Genomic DNA, 19,106 nt, shown 5'->3' with positions numbered 1-19,106 from the left:
CTCCTTTACCGTCAGTTTTTCTTACAACTGTTGACCCTTCTCCTGCTGTGCTTAATACATTGTCTCCCGTTTTACTGTCAGATTCTCCTACAGCTAGAAGACGGTTAGTCGATACTGTTTCTGGTCTTTTATCACCTTTCTTTGGGTCTCTTAATTTGACTCCTATTTTGTCCCGAAGGCAATCTCGTAGTCAAATTCCAGACTAGAATGAACAATTTAGGTTAAACTCTCTCGCTCAAAATTAGATCATGAGTGGTCCACAGTATAGTGCGCGCGATATCCTGGATACTTTCCTTTAGTGGAATGCGCCCACGCAGAGATATGTTTTTAATGTTATGTGTAATATACTTGTTAAAGGATGGGGTGATATGGATTTGGATTTACCTCCTCAGGGTTTGTTTGACATACAGGCTAAATTTGATAAACTTATTGTGGGTCCTGATTTTGAGGAGGCCATTCAGACACTTGTCACTTTTAGGTCTTCCTTTTTCTCTCAAGCTTCTCTCGAACCTGATCCTGCGGTTCGGCGTAAAATAAAACACTATCCTATGCGAGAAGTTCCTCCAATATCGAGAGATGCGGTTCCACAGGCAGGTAGTGTTCCAGGTGTTCCTGCTCATTTTCAGTGCATATGGGTACATGTCCCCTGGAAACGATCTGAAGTCTTGGCGCTCAAACAGTCTTTACCGGACCCTCGTAAGAATCCTGCGGGGTATTATAAAGAACTGTCCCACCCTGTTGATGCGTGTGTTATGAATTTGGCAGATATTGATTTGTTTATGGGAAATGTAGTCCCTCAAGCATTGTGGGCTATGATTCATAGGGAAGAACACGATCAAGCTTTAGGTGGTACTTGGGCTGCTTTAACTGCCGCAGATGCAGCACAAGTAGGTGGTGCTAAACCCGATGATTTTATCACAGAATTGACTGGTAGAATAATAGCTTTAATGAAAACGATGATGCCAGCCTTACGGGTTAACTGGGATAAGTTAGCTGCGTGTAAACAGAAGAAAGATGAGAGTGTTTCCTATTTCTTTACTCGTTTCGAGGAGACGTTCATTGACCACAGCGGTCAAGATATGAGTACGGAAGGTGGACAGCGATTATTTGTGGATACATTTGTATTTAATTTACTTCCAGAGTTATCGCATAAGTTGAAAGATTCCGAGAGTAGTTGGGCCGTTTCATCGTCTGCCCAGATATTAGCTACTGCTCAGTATTATAAGAATAGGGATAAGGAAGAAAAGGATAAAATAGAGAAAAAGACTAAAGAGTTGAAGACGAAGGTTCTTTTGCAACAAGCGTATCCCCCTCGTTCTGCTCAGTGTCAGTTGCAACAGCCTCCACAGTTTCAAAGATTGTTACAGAACCTGCACCTTTTGTTCTGCGACCTTTGTTGGGTCCTAATCAATGTGCCTATTGTAAAGAAGAAGGTCATTTAAAGAGTAGTTGCCCAGTTTTATTACAACGTAATGGTGGACTGCCAGGGCGAGGCCGTGGTGTTTTTCAGTCAGCACCAAGAGGTGGAGGGCGAGGTGCGCCGTCACAGACGCAGCGTCCCTCTCCCCCGCAGTTTTCCACGAATTATTTTGACCAGCAGAATACTCAGTATGTACAATATTACAATGACGATTATTGTATTGAAAGCGAGAATCAGGATTTTCATACTAGCTAGGACAGCCATGGACAAAGCAGGGGAGTGGTATCAGTTCCAGTGGATCAGAATGCGCCTTATGTTAACGTTATTGCATTGGGTGTTACAGTGCCATTCATGTTGGATACTGGTGCATTGAGAAGTTCTATCATTCACTCCAAACTCCCTGGGGCACCTTTGTCTGGCTTAACAAATGTTTCTGTAGGATTCTCTGGCGCCCCAGTTCGCAACCCGGTTTCTTGTCCTTTGCCTATCTCCATTGGTCCTTATGATTTGGAAGCCCCGCTCATTTTAACGACTGGTTGCGGTGAGAATTTGTTGGGTTTGGATTTATTGAAACGTCTACATGCAACGTTATATTGTTCTCCCTCTGGTGTACATCTTACTTTGGGTGATAAATTGGTCTCTCCTATGTATTTGTCTAAGGATCAACTGCCACTTAAATTGCGTTCACTTCCTGCTACGCTTTGGGCCACGGGTCCGAATGATGTTGGTTTGCTCAAAATTCCACCTTACATGATTACTGTCAAGCCTGATGTTAAATTGCCACGCGTTCCTCAGTATAAGATTTCTAAAGATGGCGAAAGAGCTTTGCTGGCTATTTTTCATGATTTAGTTCAGAAGGGTGTGGTTGAAGAAACGAGAGGAAATGTTTGCAATTGTCCTGTTCTGCCTGTTCTTAAACGTACTGATCCTTCTAAGCCTCCTGTATACCGTTTTGTGATTGATCTTCGAGAGGTCAACAAAATTGTTGTCCCTCAGTTTCCTGGTGTTCCGGATATTACTGCTTTGCTCACAATGATACCTGCTTCGGCCGATTGGTTCTCGGTTATTGATCTTAAAAATGCTTTCTTTAGCAATCCTATTGCTGAGGAAAGTAGGGATCTCTTTGGTTTCTCTCTTGGAGGCCGAAGTTTTCGATTTAAACGTGCACCCCAAGGTTATTGTCAAAGTCCCTCCATTTATAGTCAGGCTTTGAAATCCCAGCTTGATGCATTTTCTTTGCCTCCAGATGCTACTCTTATTCAGTATGTGGATGATCTGTTAGTGGCTGCCGATTCGGAGGAGGTTTGTAAGAATGCGACTGTTTCGCTTTTGCATCATTTGTTCGATTTACATCATAAAGTGTCACCTTCCAAATTACAATATTGTCGCCAAGAGGTTACCTATTTAGGTCATATCTTGTCGAAGGAAGGAAGGCGATTGACTCCAGAACGTGTTCATGCAATTGCACGAATGTCTGTACCATCCACACAAAGGGAGGTACGCGCCTTTCTGGGAATTACCTCCTATTGTAGACAGTGGATTCCGAATTTTTCTTTGTTGGCTAAACCTCTGCTGGCACTTACTTTGAAAGATACGCCCCAACCTCTTCCTTGGACTGATGAATGTCAAAAAAGTTTTTCTGATTTACGTACTGCTCTGTGTTCTGCTGCTGTGTTGGGTACTCCGGATTACAGTAAACCTTTTACACTCTATGTTCATGAAAGAGAAGGTTGTGCGTTGTCAGTATTAACACAACAATTTGGAGATAAACAGAGGCCATGTGCCTATTTTTCGGCTACATTGGATCCAGTAGCCAAGGCATTGCCTAGTTGTCTTAGAGCAACAGCAGCAGAAGCGATTTCCATTCGTTAATCTGCTGGATTGGTATTGGATCACACTCTGTTATGGTACCACATGCAGTAGATACTCTCTTCTGTTAAAAAGTAACCCCTTGTCCTTACTTACGAAACGAATGTCAGGGTCTGGCCGAGTTTGTTAATCCATGTCTAGACTGATTGATCCTTGTCTTAGTTGACTGTTTGGGTCTCACCATTCTTCCTGTACTTTATCTTGTTTGACTGGCCTTCGCTATTCTCTCCTTGTATTCTCTTATTACACAACTATCCTTTGAAACACGCAAATACGTCCTGCCACCTGCAAATTGTATTACATGCACTAGCATTGATTAACTTGAGGGGAGGAGAGAACACGGGGTCTGAAAGAAGGGCGTGTTCTAGATACTTGATAGCTTGTTTTCGAATTTTTCCTATTCGTTAGTTTCATATGTTTTGGGAGTAGACATTGTAAATATGTATGCTATAAAGGATTGTGCGCCACGGAGTTAAGTGGCAGTCTCCTAAGAATATACTTTTGTACTTGGATAACTGTGCTTAGCTGCAGCTAATAAACCTGATTTTCTACGCCTAACAGAGTGTCTTGTGTCTCTGTGCGACAAGGGAGGTGAACCCGGAGATATTAGGCGTGCCCTGTGCCGCTCGGCCCATAAGGCCCGGTTCTCCAGTACATCAATGGCCTCTTCTATGTCATCTCTTCCCAGCGGCAACACAAGCGTAACACTGTCAAACACAACAGTGCATGTGTTTTGTTCATTCTAGCTTGCAGTACATAGGTGCCTCTTCACCACCTTGCTATACAATGTCATCCCATTCAGACACTGTGCCAATTCAATGTGCTGAGTCACACCTACACAGCACTGCACTACCAAGGGCCCACCAGGAACACATGCCATCTTTTCATTCAACACACATGGTCCTTTGGTGTCTCTCACTTGCATTCATCCCCACACCTAGAATATGATTTACAAGGGACCCACACAGCCGAAGCATCACTTTTGATGGTCTGGTGGTGCAGGCCCTCCAATCATATCTAAGAGGCAATACAAAGCCACCCTGCATGGCTTTACATGGCTTCATAGGTATGGAGTAAGGCAAGGCAGCAACAAAGTACTTTGTTGCTTTACTCTGCATCAGGGAGGCATTCCATGGGCATAGCAGTGTGTGTTCCCAAGCAACACCCATGGATTTTTACCCTGTCCCAGATGTAACAAACCATTTAAACATGGGCTGCTCCAAAGCCTTATGCCTCCACAGAGCAGGCAAAATGAGGAGAAGTGTTTTCATTTGTATTCGTTTTTACCTCTTTCCATGTGTGCTGCACTTTGTAGCTCACATAGAACAAGGGAAATGGCTCTCTGGATTGTTTTTGTGCAGGACGATGCCCCTTACTGCACAAAATCAATCGTGCCAACAATGCAGAAACGGTTGCAACATGATGCAAGGAGACCTGTGTTGCCGCTAGGCACCAAATTGTGTGCTGGCTGAATGGACAGGACCGTATCTTGTAAACACGATGCTTTCCTGCCCTTTAAAATTGGCATTGGACAGCGCAGCAGAAGACTTGTGGTGCAATCCTACACCTATTTGTCATAAATGAGGCCCCCAGTATGAATTGATACATGACAGGAGTTCAGGTGGACCTTCCTATAGCAGCCAACACCAGTGTGTTTTCACCCTGCATGTCGGGGCAGCTGCATGAAATGTTGTTTCATGCTAGTTACTATACTCATGGCTCATTACTTGGTCCTTTGTATTGATATTTCACATGCCCCACACCTGTGCACCCTCTCATCTGAGTAGTTTTTTCTCTGAAGTGGCCATTCCATTCCACAGTTGTACAGTTCTGATTTGTGTGCATAGCCCAAGTAAGACACACTATCCTCAGAATGCATGCTGGCCTGCATTGTCACAGTCAAGTTGGGCAGGCTTTTTTTGTAGAGTTTTATATAGCGCGAACTAGACCAAATGATATCAGAGCACTTTACATGAGCAACAGTTACGTTACAGACGGACACATTAATTTTTGTTAGGCATGGGGAGAATGTGTGATTTGATCAGAATCACACAATGTTGAGGGTCCCTGACGAGACTTGAACCTGGTTCCGCAGCTCCAAGGTCGAGCACCCTAGCCCTTAGGCCATATTCTCTCCCCAGTATTCATGCATGATGTGTTGTTCCAGTTCATGTTTTTTGTTTTGTATTGTGGGTAAGGACAACTTGGCGGAGCTGGACTGAGCTGTGTAATATGTGACTGGGCAGTGTGACTTATATTTAGGTGATGTTGTCCTGGGGCGTGAAATCTCCTCGGCCGGTCTGCATGGCTGCCTTCAGGTTTTTTGCCATCCTTTCCTTACTTGCAGTTACTGACTGTCATATTCGCTTGTCCCACACTGTTGATCTTGGCCACTATTGACCTCGAGATGGCCTCTTTCTTCCCTAATGGCAATTTGGAGGTGACAAAGAACAGGTGTTCATACTTTGTCACCTCAGAGATCAAAATGTCATTCTCTTCCTCACTGACTTTTCACTTCCTATTCCCCTGGGAGTCTGTCTGGTGCTTGGATTGTTGGGGTTGTTGCCTTGGCTGCTGCTCTCCGCTCCATGGCTGCCTTTTGTGAGGTGTGCAATTATTTTCCCCTCAATGCCTCATTAAAAAAAATAATTGCTGATGTTTGATGCACTCAAAAGTGATGTATAGGTGATTAGCGTCACTTTACGTGCCGCAAACCAGCCGTACATCACTTTTGCTGCCCATGCATCAGTTTGCCTTATGACATCCTGCCCAAAAGTGATGTAACGTAGTGCAAGTTTTCTGAAGCATCACTGCTTGAAGCAGCAATACATCTGTTTTTGTAAATGAGCCCCCTAATTTTTAGAAAGCTGGCATTATCCTGACCTTAGCCGTTTTGTGCCTGCAGCGTGTCTTGGGTAACATGACTGGGTGTAGCTGGCAGTTAGACTTTGTGAATTCCTTTCAGGAAGTCACACTATGGAGAGATTAGGTGTACCTTAAGGGGCCATTAACTGGCAAGATGAAGGGGGACAGAGCTGAGTACCGCCCCACTTGCACCTGAATAGGCTGTGTCTTGTCTCCTCAAAATAGGCCTAATGATCCTTTATTGTCACTGCACCTAGCTTGGAGCCAGGACAGTGGAGTCAGGAAATACTATGCACTTCAAAGACCTTTTCCAAAAGGTTTATCCCACCTTCCAGAAGATGGGCAGCAGGGTATAAAAATAGGACCTTCATAACCACTCTTCAGTTCACTACTGGACCTGTGAAAGGACTTTCAGAGAACTACCAGCTTCTGTGTTCTGCATGCACTCTGCCAGACTGAAGCTGTACCTGAAAGGACTGTCCTGCTGCCTGAAACCTGCCTTGAACCCTAAGAGGCCAGCTCTGATGTTGAGCCCTGCACCCAGGACTACCAGAGGTGACTCAAAGGGCTACTATGATGGCCTCCTGTGCAGGTCCACAGGGACATAACAGGCTCCCATAATCTTGAACCTGCACTTGGACCTTGCCTGAGTGAGTTCTGAACTTAAAGAGGTTTCTATCCATTCCTGAAACCTTAGTTGTGATGCTAAAGGTTTGGCCAAAAGGTGCTCTGAGAACCAGGAAGAGACTGGGGCCATCCTGCTCACCTATCCACCTGAGGTGCATTGACGATTGGCTAAACTTTGCGGCTTCTCCCGCTAGGTTCTTCAATGCAGCAGCAAATCCATTTCAGCCATCCTTCACCAATGGGGTATCCAGCCTCATGGCCCCAGCCCTCTGCTTCATCCAGCTGGAGATTTTCAACTCCCATTTCAGTGACCTATTCCGCAAATAAACATCTCTACTGTTGCTTCAATCCAAGGCCATCCGACGATGACTCTCCCTTGTTGGACACACTTGCTGCCTTCCCCTGCTGAAATTCTATGTTCTCGGACATTTTTCTTTCAAAAAATGTCCAAGTCTGAAAGTAAGCATTGAACGCACCCAATCCACTTTTTGAATTTGAACCTCGCTCCATCATGGTGGTCCTTTATTTTCAACTTTAACCTGATCTTGAGCGACTAGATGTCCCCAGTTCGGCTTTGATGTTTTAGATGCTAGATTTCATAAACATTCATAACTGAGATTCTACTGATTGCGTTTTGGTGTAAAATAATGTATTAAAGTATACTCTAATTTCCTAAATGGGTTTGGGATTTTTCTTGTGTTGTGTTTTAGCTTTACTACTGTTTGTGTGCTCCATACATACAGTACACATTGCCTCTAAGTTTAGCCTAACTGTTTTTGGTGCCAACCTACCCTGGGTTAAGCACAGGTTTATTTAGTGACGTTTTGTGATTCACCCTTCAAGGGCTCACACCCCAGTCAACCAAAAATCCAATTCCCCACATGCAGGCAATACCTAATGTTCTGTTAATTGTTATTTTTATAATATGTGTATCTAACTACAATAGTTAGAATTGCTGATTTAACAACTAATGGATTGACCAGTTGATTGTTCATCAATCCTAAAACTGTGAATGTAGTAAATAGATTTAAAAAATCATTTTATGGCACATTCCTGCCCTCTCCCTCCTCTGAGGCAGAATGGGTTGCATTGTGCCAATGCAAGCAGCCTTGCGCCATGAAGCAAGGATAGAATTGTTACCTTAAAATAGATGTGACTTTATTTGTTCATTATTTGTGAAGTCACTTTGAAAATGTCTGAGCTTTGTTAAGTTTTTGTTCGTTATCTCATGTATTTCCCACTTTTTATGCTTTTGGTTGCTTCAAGATTTAATAAATATGTGTATTACCACATTTGATTCCATAGAAATTCTTTAACTTCTATCTGTATTGTCTAATGTATCAGTAGGAAGGGACAGTCATGCTGCCATTACACAATGGTATGCCCGACATTTATGTTTTCACAAAACCTTGCTCACATTGTACTAGCAACAGCAGTTTCAGTAAAAATGTCCTCCCAGCAGGACAGGAAAATAACATTAACAACTCAACTGTCACAAAGCTACATACGTGGGCACTTCCCCCCTCCTTAGGGATGGGGGCCAATTGCGCCAATGTCTAAATGAGCACAACATTCTTTGTGAACAAAGATTATGGCAAGGGATTTATCACTTAAATCAATAATAATCATATGTATTTGCTAATAGAGAAAAGGGGGAGGCAGTGACCCTTGCAACATGAGTACAGACATCATATGTATTAACAACTAAACCGTAGCATGTATATGGATAATATGTAAACAGGAGAAAGTAATATAGTCACACCTAAACCCAGCAGTAATTACAAACTATTAAGTTAGCTGGACCTTGTGCCATAACAGATCTGAAAAGATGAAAACAATCAGAGAAACTAGGGGTTAGTGAATTGCTACCTAATTGATAATATACATGATTTCCTCTCGCTGTCCTACTCCTGGAGATCTGCATTATATATATGTCCAAAGTTTCGGATTCCCCTATTTCATGTTTGAGTAAATCTGTAGGAGAGCTTTCTCTTTGAATGCTGCTGCCATATGTAGTCATGTTTACCACATCATACAATCAAGACTACAACCACATAAGTACAAATATCCAAAGAAATATCCTTGATTGAGGAAGTTACTTAGGCATTGACATGGAAAATATGAGAGCTCCAGATACGCCTTGTATGTTAGAAAGAACATAAGCTCTTTTTACCCAGACACTAATGTGCTTTCGAAATATATGAGACATGATAGTAAAGCTATACAATGATCACTAAAGAAAGTCTTGAAAATGTTTCTTATTTTTCAAACAGGGTCTCTCAAAGGGAATATTCTGATCTTCTATGGTGCTGTCTATAATCTTAATTTGCTTCACCCAGCATGTGACCACTTCAAGGAAATCGTTGTAATGGATGTTTTAGAAAACAATCTCCAATATGTAAAAAAATGGAAGAACAATGTCGCACAGTCGTTTAACTGGAAACACTGCTTTGGGAATGTTCAGAAAAGTGAAGAGAGGTATGGAACGTGCATCTTAATCATCTTGAATCATTCACTGATACATACATTCATCTATTTTGTCACAAATGTAGAATTTATTCAGAGGAATACTTTCTCTGAACCTTTGTAGCACTTAAGCTGGTCAAAATACAATCTCCTAAAATATGCACACTGCCTACTTACACGATTATTTAGACTCGGGCAGAAGAAGAAAGGCACGCACAAAAGCTGTTTGTAAATATTGTACTTGACCATGTTTTGTCCCGGTACTTATCACCAGTTTTTAGTGCACAAACACATAGATGTTACTGAATGCTATGGTGTTTGGTATCCACAATTCCACAACTCCTAACAATGCCTGGTCAGAATTACCTTGTCACTGCCAATTGATTTGCTAAATCAAAGTTTCTTTATGTATTATCCAAAAGTTATCACTGTTGCCAATATCTTCAGCTCCCTTTATTTACTTGCTCATTAGGTGCGTAGGTGTAGTCATGGAGTGAGTGTGTGGTCCTGGGATTACTGCACATCTCTGCTATTACCACAGATCTTGTGAATGTTTTAAATTGACATTTGATTACTGCAATAATGAGACTGATCTCCATCATAAAATAGCTGATGATTTTGGGCAATGATTGAGAACATATGAGAATATCTCTAGATTGGGCCTGGGTGGTGAACTCCGCTCCGTTCGTAGAGTTTTCTGCACTCCGTGCTCTGCGGAACTCGCATAGTACAGAAAACTCAGCTTCGCGTAGTGCAGCAGAGATTTTTCCCTACTCGTGCTCGCTAACTGTAAGTTTGCAAGCGAGCTGCCACTATGGTAGAATTTCTTCCCGAGCGACAGGAAGACCAGTGCGAGCAGCAGTTCGCACTGCACTCCGTCCCTTGTGGAACTTTGCAGAGTTTTTCTGTCACTTCTCGGAGTTCCGCGTAGGAAAACTCAACTAACTACGCAAGGATATAATTTAAAGCCTGCCGCAATGGAGCGCATTTTGAATGCGAGTACCAGGTTGTTCCCAGTCAAAGAGCTACCTTCAGACTTAAAAACTTTCCTCTAGAAAAGCGGTTGTCAATGACTTTTTGGCAGGGCAAGCTGGATCTGAGCTGGGTTTCAACAGTGATGGGTTGCTGAAGTTCGGGTTCCTGGTGCAATTGTCAATAAAGTTGAGAAAGATCTAAGTGGATGAGCCCCATTGTCCGTGCCCAGGAAAGTCTCAACGTCGATCTGCTTCAGGTTCATGTCAGTCTCAGTGAAACCCTCTACTTCAGATTTAGAAACGTTCCTGGAGGTCAGATGTCCTTCAGTTCTGCAGACTAGAAAGGTGAATGTGACTGGCAATTTGACCTTGATAGCTTCAGCTCGATGGCGTCCCAGTCTTCTGCTTGTTCTTTGGAGAAAAAATGTGTTAAAAAGTTTCAAAGTCCCACCTGTGAGGTTTGGATAGGAGGAGTACACTCCAACACCAGACAAGTGTTCTGGAATCTTGGGGGTCAGGACTCACACTAACAAAAGCCACAAGCAGGGTCCAGGGCGTATATGGATAAAGTATTGAGTTATAAATAGCAGGAAATAGAAATACTGGGGAAAACATATTGTGATGAATAAATATCATGATGCAGAAATATTGTAGTCAAGGATATAATTTTTTTCAGGTAAGTAAAATTATTGTTTAGAATATTATTGTTGTTAACATCGTTTTCAACAATGTAATTGTAATGATATCCTTTTTTAATTATCTTCATTTGTATATTAATTTTATGTGTTATTATTCTTTGTATAATCGCTAATCATATTTCCAAATATAGTTTGAAATATTAAGGATGTTCATTTTTTGTATTTGATTGCTAATAGTAATTAGTAGTGTTGTAGCAGGTTGCCGAATTTGTAGGGGTATAGGGAGGGAAGTTAATTAAGTAATAATTAACCATTTTTTTTTATAATTAATTTTATTAGCATTTTTTAAGAACAAAAACAAAAAAGTACAGCGAGACAGTGCACAAGACATCAGTATCCATCTTCAACAAATAATTAGAATGCCCATTCGAAGTACAAAGGCCCTTGTAGTAGCCCTCTTGGATGAAAAATAAAACAACAAAGCAGGTGAGACGTCACCGTAGAGGTCAACCCAATATGTTTAGCCATTTGCCCAAAACCTCCTCAAACTTCTCAGGGCAACGCCGGGCTGCAGCCATGTCCCGTTTGGCCACCACTAATGCCGTGCCCAAGAAACACTTATCGGCTCAGGAACCATCTAGGCCATCAAACAACCCTAGTAGGAGATGGATGGTATCATGTGGGACCTGCCACCCCAGAATGTGTGTGAGCTCGATTTCTACACCCACCCAAAAGGAGGCGAGATCTGGACTTTGCAAGACCATATGGAAAAAGTCTGCCGGGGCCTAGCCGCAATGTGTGCAGTTCGGTGAGGGGCATAAACCCACCCTTTGCAGGTGAATGGGGGTGGGTATGCATTGTAGAGGTAATACAGCTGGATGAGGCGTAGTTCTGAGGAGCATGTCAGAGTCTTGAGGGCCATCAGGGCATCTCGCCAGTCCATCTCCTCCAGGGGACTCACCTATCCCTCCCAGCGGGCCGGCAAAGCATCCAAAGTGACAGGGCCGTTATTCACTAGAGAGCAATATAATCGTGGCACTTCCCCTTTACCCAGATTGCCCATCATGACCTGGGCTTCCAACCGATTAAATTCAGGGAGTGAGGCACCAGCCTGGACATGTTGTAGTTAGGGCGTGACAAAGTTGCAAATATTTGTAGAATTGAGTAGGGAGATGGGAGTAGCGTTGCCGCAGGTCAGAGAAGGCCCAGTGTGGTCTCCCACCCAGACGTCCCCAAGGAGTGTAATCCCGATCCTGTCCCATCTTTGGAACCCTCGGAGAGCCGATACATCACGCAGCCGTGTAACATGCCACAAGGGCGTGTGTTGGGTGAGTTTCTTATCCCATTGTGTGTAACGCAAAGCAGTGCCCCAGGCTGTTAGAACCGCTCTGGTTATTGGTGGGATGGTAAGCGGAATGGGGGCCCCATACAGGTATGCTAAAATCTGTGGAAGTCCATAGTCCTGAGCTCAGTTTGATAGGCCGGGTCAGACCAACCTCCAGCAAACCAGTCATGGATAACTATAATGCAGGTGACCATTTATTTATTTTTTGCTACAATGTTGGCTTAATAAACAGCTAGGTTTAACCCATAGTCTTTTGAAAGAGACATTAAGCCTAGATTGTATGACCAAGATTCCCTGGATTAAATATCTTAAAAATAGTTTTGGGAAGGAAGGTCGCTTGGACTTGCTTTTAAATCCGGAAGGAATTAACAGAAAGGATGTAGCATACATAAAACAGTCCTTCATTACACGAAAATCAATAGACAGGCAGGAAAAGGACCTGTTGAAGCCCAATGCACGTCTCCATATGATGCTCAAAATCTCACTAGGTGTGGAACCATATTTACTCCGGCCACTAACAGCACAAGAGCGCTTTTTATTAATTAGGTTTAGGTTTAATTTGTTTCACTTTTTAATCGCAGTCCCAAGGGGGTGTCACCGAGGGACAGTGTTAGCACCCTGTGGCTGCGACAACTTGTCTCCACAGGATTTGCTGCACTTTATGTTTTTCAGTAAATATTATGAATTCCCTAGGGCTTTTTATCTTAAACCTATTTTAAAAAGATTGCAATTTGTACAGGTTCGCCCTGCCCTACTATGTTTACAGTTGATAATCGCGGAATATATACCCTATGTGATCGGCTTTTTAAAAAGTTCAATGAAGTACAGAAAATTTTGGGATATATAATCTCTAAAAGATGTTCTTTTTTAACATGTATAGATGGATTTTAAAGTTATGAAATATTTGTTTTACATTTTGTCTTATGAGCTTTTATGGTTTTTGTATGAAAAAAACCGAATAAAGTACTTTTGAACTTGAACTATAATGCAGGTGACCATGTAATAGAGTTGAAGGTTGGTCACCCACATTTCCCATCAAAAGGAGGTATCCGACTGTGGACAAGGCCATGCGTGGTCTCCCATTCCCCCACAGAAATTTGGTCAGTACCCCATAAAACTCACGGAACCAACTACCCGGGAGATGGAAAGTGATATTTTAGAGGATGTATAAAAAACGTGGGAGAATCATCATTTTAAAAAGGGCCCGTCTGCACGAGGGTAAAGTGGGCGGGACCTCCAATGCTTAAGGTCAGATTTGGCTTTCGTGAGCCGGGGCGTGAGGCAGGGCTGGACTGGGAACTGAAAGCAGCCCTGGCAAATTTTCCCAGACCAGCCCCCGTCCTGCGAGTAGAGAGCGAGCGCAGCGAACCCGACCGCTACTAGGGGGTTTGGGAAAAAGACAGACCAAAATGGTGAATTTTACAGCACATTTTTCATTAGATATTCAATTGTATCAACTTTGAAAGCACAGTAAATAGAAGATGATGACCTTAAAGAGCACCTGGTTACGCACCCATTCATATGTACCCATAGACATTCTTTACGAGAGCACCAAAAATAGACACAAGTAGTGAATCGTATCTTATTTTCTATTTGCATTTTAATAAATGCATTGGGGGTGGCATCTAGTGTCTCACTGAGGAGCACCAGGTAGAACAAGACCACTATCTCCCTGAACTGCAACTGCAAGTTTAGCTCAGATATAATAGGATGTTCTGACTGCACTACTTTGGCTATTAAACACATTTCCTATGAGATGCCCCTGGCTTCTTCACATTCACTCCTGTTCAAGTACTTTTAGCCAGATTCAATAATCTTCATCAAGCTGTTTATTATGCTTTTTTAAGATGGGTTCTTTCCCAGAAAGAAGGGCATTCTCCCAGTTACCTTTCTTTCCCTTGCTACTCTTTTTTCCTAATCCTGCCTTATACGTTTTTTACTCAGATATCAAATTCTCCATTCTTAAACCATTTTTGCCATTTGATTTTCCTCTCTTTTTCCTCTGCTCTCTTATCCTTTCAGTTCTCATCCTCATTGTCTCTCCCTTTTTATAACCCATGTTCTAAATATAATCTCCCCTCTCATTCCATTGCGTTTCCTTCTTTTCCCTTTCACTCTTCCCTACCATCTCTCCATGATCACCTAAGATTCTTTACTTAATTTTTATCCTGGTTAACTCTCTCTCATTTCAACCTTCCTTACCCTTGTTCCTCCTTCCTTTCACCCCATTACTTTATTCCATTCCTTCTCTAACTTCTTCCTCTTGTCTCCTCTGCCTTCAACTCTCTTTCCCATCCTAGCTTCTCTTTCACTTCCTTCTCCTTTATATCCCTTTCTTTTTTCGCTATTGATTTTTTTCTCTTCTTTATTTTCCTTTAAAATGCACAAGCAAATGACAATAGATATACTGTAGTTGTGTGAAGAAGGATGAAGTTGTTGACCATGAGGTGTATGAGAATAATGAGTCTGAGAGTAATGAAAAGACTGGAAAGGGACTGGGTACACTCAATGACCCACTGTTCTAGGGTAGACTGCGGCTTGTGGGTTTGGGATTTGAGCCTGCAGCTTGCAGCTGGCTGCAGCATGAGTGAAAACGCGTCAGATGATGAATCGAGCCTGCTGACTGCGGGTTATGCACGGATATGGACAACAGACGCATTTACTTAGTGTACTATGTACATACCGAGTGCTTCAAGTAGGATAAAAACAGCAAGGGGTCTCTAGAAGGGATTGGGTTAAAGAAGTAGAACTAGAATTATTTTCCAAGAGTCGTGGTCTATGTAAGGAAGGGCATGGCTGAAAACACAGGAATTAACATTCTGTTCTTAACGTAGTTGCAAAACAGTGTCATCTCTTCCCTCTTCCCCGCCATCCCTTTCACTCTTGCCTTCTGCACATACCCGTTTTTATCTTCTCCACTCCACCATCCCTGCCACACTTAACCCACACACCTAGAAGCATTTCATTTCTACTCCTTTGGCACGGTCTATATTTTGACAGCTGTGTACTTCCTTCACACACGTCACAAAAATTATCATTGCAACATATGAGACCATCGCTCTGTGCGCTCTGCGGAGAGGCCAAGGATGGGATGTACATGCAGTCTGAATACCTGTATAACCTACTGACAGCAACTGAAAGAAGCTCACTCTTCTTCAGCCTCAGCTGCAGAGTTATCAATCGTGTTCCTTCGTAAACACCCACCCACAACCTGAACTCACTCATACGCCTAGAGTCAAATCAGTTCACAATATGCACTATACATGAGTCATACCTTGTGTAAAAACTACAGAAACATATGAAAAAGCAAACACTCATAAGGAATGCATGAAGTAAAATGTGAAATGTAAGCGGGGCTGCATGGGTGACCTAGATCACGCCGACTGAGGATTTTTACAGTCATTCTTGTGAAACTGACCAGTGTTTTTGCTTGTAAAGTTAGGGACCTTAGAATCGGAGGGCCAGATAAGGACTGTCCACTTAAAATCTTTGATATATGCCGACCGAGTTAAAGTCTGTTCCCTGCTGGTTCTCTGCAGCAGGTGCATTAACCTCTATGCTATTTTACCAGATTGGAACCTGGAGGTTAGTGAGCTTCACAACAGCTGCATTACCCCTCTGAAATATCTCAATCTGTCCCCCGACATAGCGATCTGCTCACCAGCACATGCATTAACCCACTAAGAAGTGTTTACCACAATGTCCCCTGTGCTCAGCAGCTCAGATGAAAAGCTGTGCAGTCAGTGCTTAAAGGCGTCTGCCAGGATGCAACATGTGCGGGGGCTGAGGGGGAAGGGTTGGAACATGTGTAGAGTTCTGCACAGTACACTGGATTGTACACGTACGTGCATTACACAGGTGCACTGATTTGCAATTATAGGCACTGAGAGGGAAGGAATTATTTGAACTGCATCATACGCTTGATGTTGATTTCAAAGCTCAGCAACTTATCATCTGACTAATGGTCTTCAAACTTTTCAATTCTGTGCTGGTGCAGCGCACCTCCAAAAATTCTTCATAAACCACCCTAAATAAGCCCACGGAACCTCTTACAACGTCTTGCAATTTGGGCCCATCACTCTAATCATCCATCCATATACACATTTAATCCGTTCCTAGGATTCAATATGGGTTCAATAAGGGAGTCGCAGTGCTATAGTGAAGTGCCTAAACTATACTTTATACATTATTTACAACTGCAGTTTTATTTCTAAGAACCATGGCCTTCATTTAAAATAAGAAAAATAACATCACCCCACTATTCATAGTTTAGATTTGGATCTGCTAGTAAAGTTGACAGTAGGAAGGATCAAGACCAGCTTTATTCTTCATTTATCTAATTTTTATTTTCTCAATATTTTAATTTTCTAGCATGATCTCTATGTTTAATAAAACTAAAGAAATAACTCAACTTTGCAATGAAATCCTGAAAGAAAAGGTTACATTTTCAATAACAAGAAAGTAAGACTGTGAAATATTATCCAAATGAAAAGACGAAGACATCAGTACAGAAATGCAATAATCCAAATGGAAACCTCTCTGCCTCTCTTTCCCTCTCTGGATGTCGCACCCATTCAAAAGTTAAAGTCAAAAAGGAAAATGTTCTAAGTCCCTGCGCCTCAAATGAAAAATTGCACAGACCGACAGCATCTCGGGGTGCAAAAATCAGATTGAAAAGCAAGCTTTTTTCAATGTCCTAAACATCCTTTTTTTATACCCTTTTTCACTAACTTATCTATCTAAATTCGTAACTCTTAAGGTCTGTAATGTCTATGATTGGTCAATTTGGAGTTGGATGAGCATAACCTCATCATTCCTTATTCAATTTTCTTGCAAGTCATCATCACGTTGCTGTAACTGGGGTGTCTTTGTGTAAAGTATGACTTCCTGCGAAGTGTCCTTTACATTGTTATTCGTCTCCTCTTTCCCAAGGGTTGGATTTTCGCCTCACTGTAATCTTTGGCTTAGGCCCCATAAAATGGCCACGCTGCCCTTGACCCACACTGTTCAGTCACAGGCAGCTTGCATTCTCCGATTCTGGGGCATGTGTTCTTCTGTCGACATCTCGAATTTTCAGTCAGACTCCATTTTCTTTTCTTTTGTGTGCTCACTTAGGCCTCAATTTAGGAACTATCATGAAAACAAACACAAATAAATGTAAGTTTACGAAATAAAGGCCTTTCTGTTTACCTCCCCTCTACTAATGATAACCCAGTTAGTATTTACCTAGCTTTAAGCAAAAATTATGCATAGTTTGACTTACCAATCTTCAATTTTTTATGCCACAAGTAAACAGACAAAAGCACATTCATGCAGTTTTCCTTTTAGTTTATAACATATGCGTACATTTTAAAATACAATATTCAACAAATTAATAGATTATTTGCTTATGCAATACATGCAAATTAGTATCCCACCTGTATTGGTGTTATGCAATTTACTCTAGGTTGGTTAATTTTCAAAACCACACATTTAGTACTTGTCAGTGTTATGGAGTGTTAACTTTGCAAAGGGTATGCAAAATGTTAAAAATGTTTTTATAACTCAACATGTTTCAAATTCTTTTAATTAGTACTTTTTATAATTCTATATCTTCTAGTATCTTTGTGTCTTGATACATCCTCTCTTTATATTGCTCCATTTCAATATCACCTTTTTCTCTTTCCCAGTTTTGTTTCTCTTCAATCTTTTTCTTCAAAACTCTTTTACATTTCTTCTCTACCTACATTGACAACTAAGGCCTCAATTAGGATGGCGGGCTGACTTTGCCCACCCGCCATCCTCACGGTACTAAGGACCGCCCGCTATAAGGGCGTTGGTCCCGTGCATGGCATTAGGATGCGCCCGCCACAGTGGCGGACGATTCCAGCATTCCTACCATTGTGGCAGGGGTGCAATCAGCACCGCCCACCACAATGGTAGGAAGGCATACAGTGCACTTCCATGTACAATATGTCAGGCACCGTGCGAGCCTGCCATGTTGTGCATGGAACTGCTGGGGGGTACCATAGGTAGCCCCCAGGTGAACCCCCCCACCCCCGGAGTCCTTGGGGGCCCGCAACGGGCCCTCAGAGCAGACTCCGAATGCCTTTCTGGTGCGGCATTGCCACCACGGAAAGGCATTGAAAATTGCGCATCCTAATATGGCTGGCGGTATCTAATAGACACCGCCACCATATAAACCCTTTTCTGCCCTGGTCGCAAGGCGACCGGGCGGAAAAGCGGCTGACGGTCTTTCTGTCCGCCGCGGATCCCTAGACATGTTAATATGGCAGGGGGTCTTTGCAGCAAGGATGGCGGGCAGATTGCCCCGCCAGGCCGGCGGTGGCTACCACCAGCCTGGTGGAGGCGATCCGCCCCAATCCTAATGGGGCCCTAAGTCTCAAAACTAAAATTATCATTACAATTATAGTCACTGATATTAGTATTTTACCTATTATAGATCTAATTATTTCATAAAGCCAATTTCTAACTGCGGTTAAACTCCTACCAAATTTTCAAGTACACCTTCTACTTCTAGAGGCTCTATTTCTTTATGCAATTGGGTAATATTCGTAATATATTTCTCAATGTTCTGACTTTTATCTGGGATATAGGTGCAGCAGTGTTGGACCTTTAAAATTCCACAGACTCCTCTCTCTTTTGCTAATAATATATCTAAAGCAAGTCGATTTTGCATCACCACACTTCTCATCGTAAACATTTCCGTATAAACCATTAAAAATCCTCCAGCTGTATCAGTTGACAATTTATCGACAATTGTTGACAATTTTCTTATTCTATCTGCATTAAATGATAGACCCACTGCTGGTATCAATGCCCCAAAAACATCACCTATTATTTCAATTACACTTTCTCTTTTACGACGACTTTAAGGTTTGCCTATTTCATGAATTCCATTT

The 19,106-nt window shown here is 42.3% G+C and overlaps 1 protein-coding gene across 1 annotated transcript in view; it reads left to right on the top strand.

The window, feature by feature from the left end:
* LOC144825082 (nicotinamide N-methyltransferase-like) overlaps window positions 1-19,106 on the top strand; it is a 440,424-nt gene that overhangs the window by 175,805 nt on the left and 245,513 nt on the right. The window contains exon 2 of the mRNA XM_078683987.1: window positions 9,055-9,259. Within this exon, the coding sequence (XP_078540113.1) occupies window positions 9,055-9,259 (205 nt within the window). The remainder of the gene's footprint in view (window positions 1-9,054; window positions 9,260-19,106) is intronic.

This window comes from Lissotriton helveticus, chromosome 3_1, assembly GCF_964261635.1.
Source record: "Lissotriton helveticus chromosome 3_1, aLisHel1.1, whole genome shotgun sequence".
Classification (NCBI taxonomy): domain Eukaryota; kingdom Metazoa; phylum Chordata; class Amphibia; order Caudata; family Salamandridae; genus Lissotriton; species Lissotriton helveticus.
This window is presented reverse-complemented; position numbering and strand designations above follow the sequence as displayed.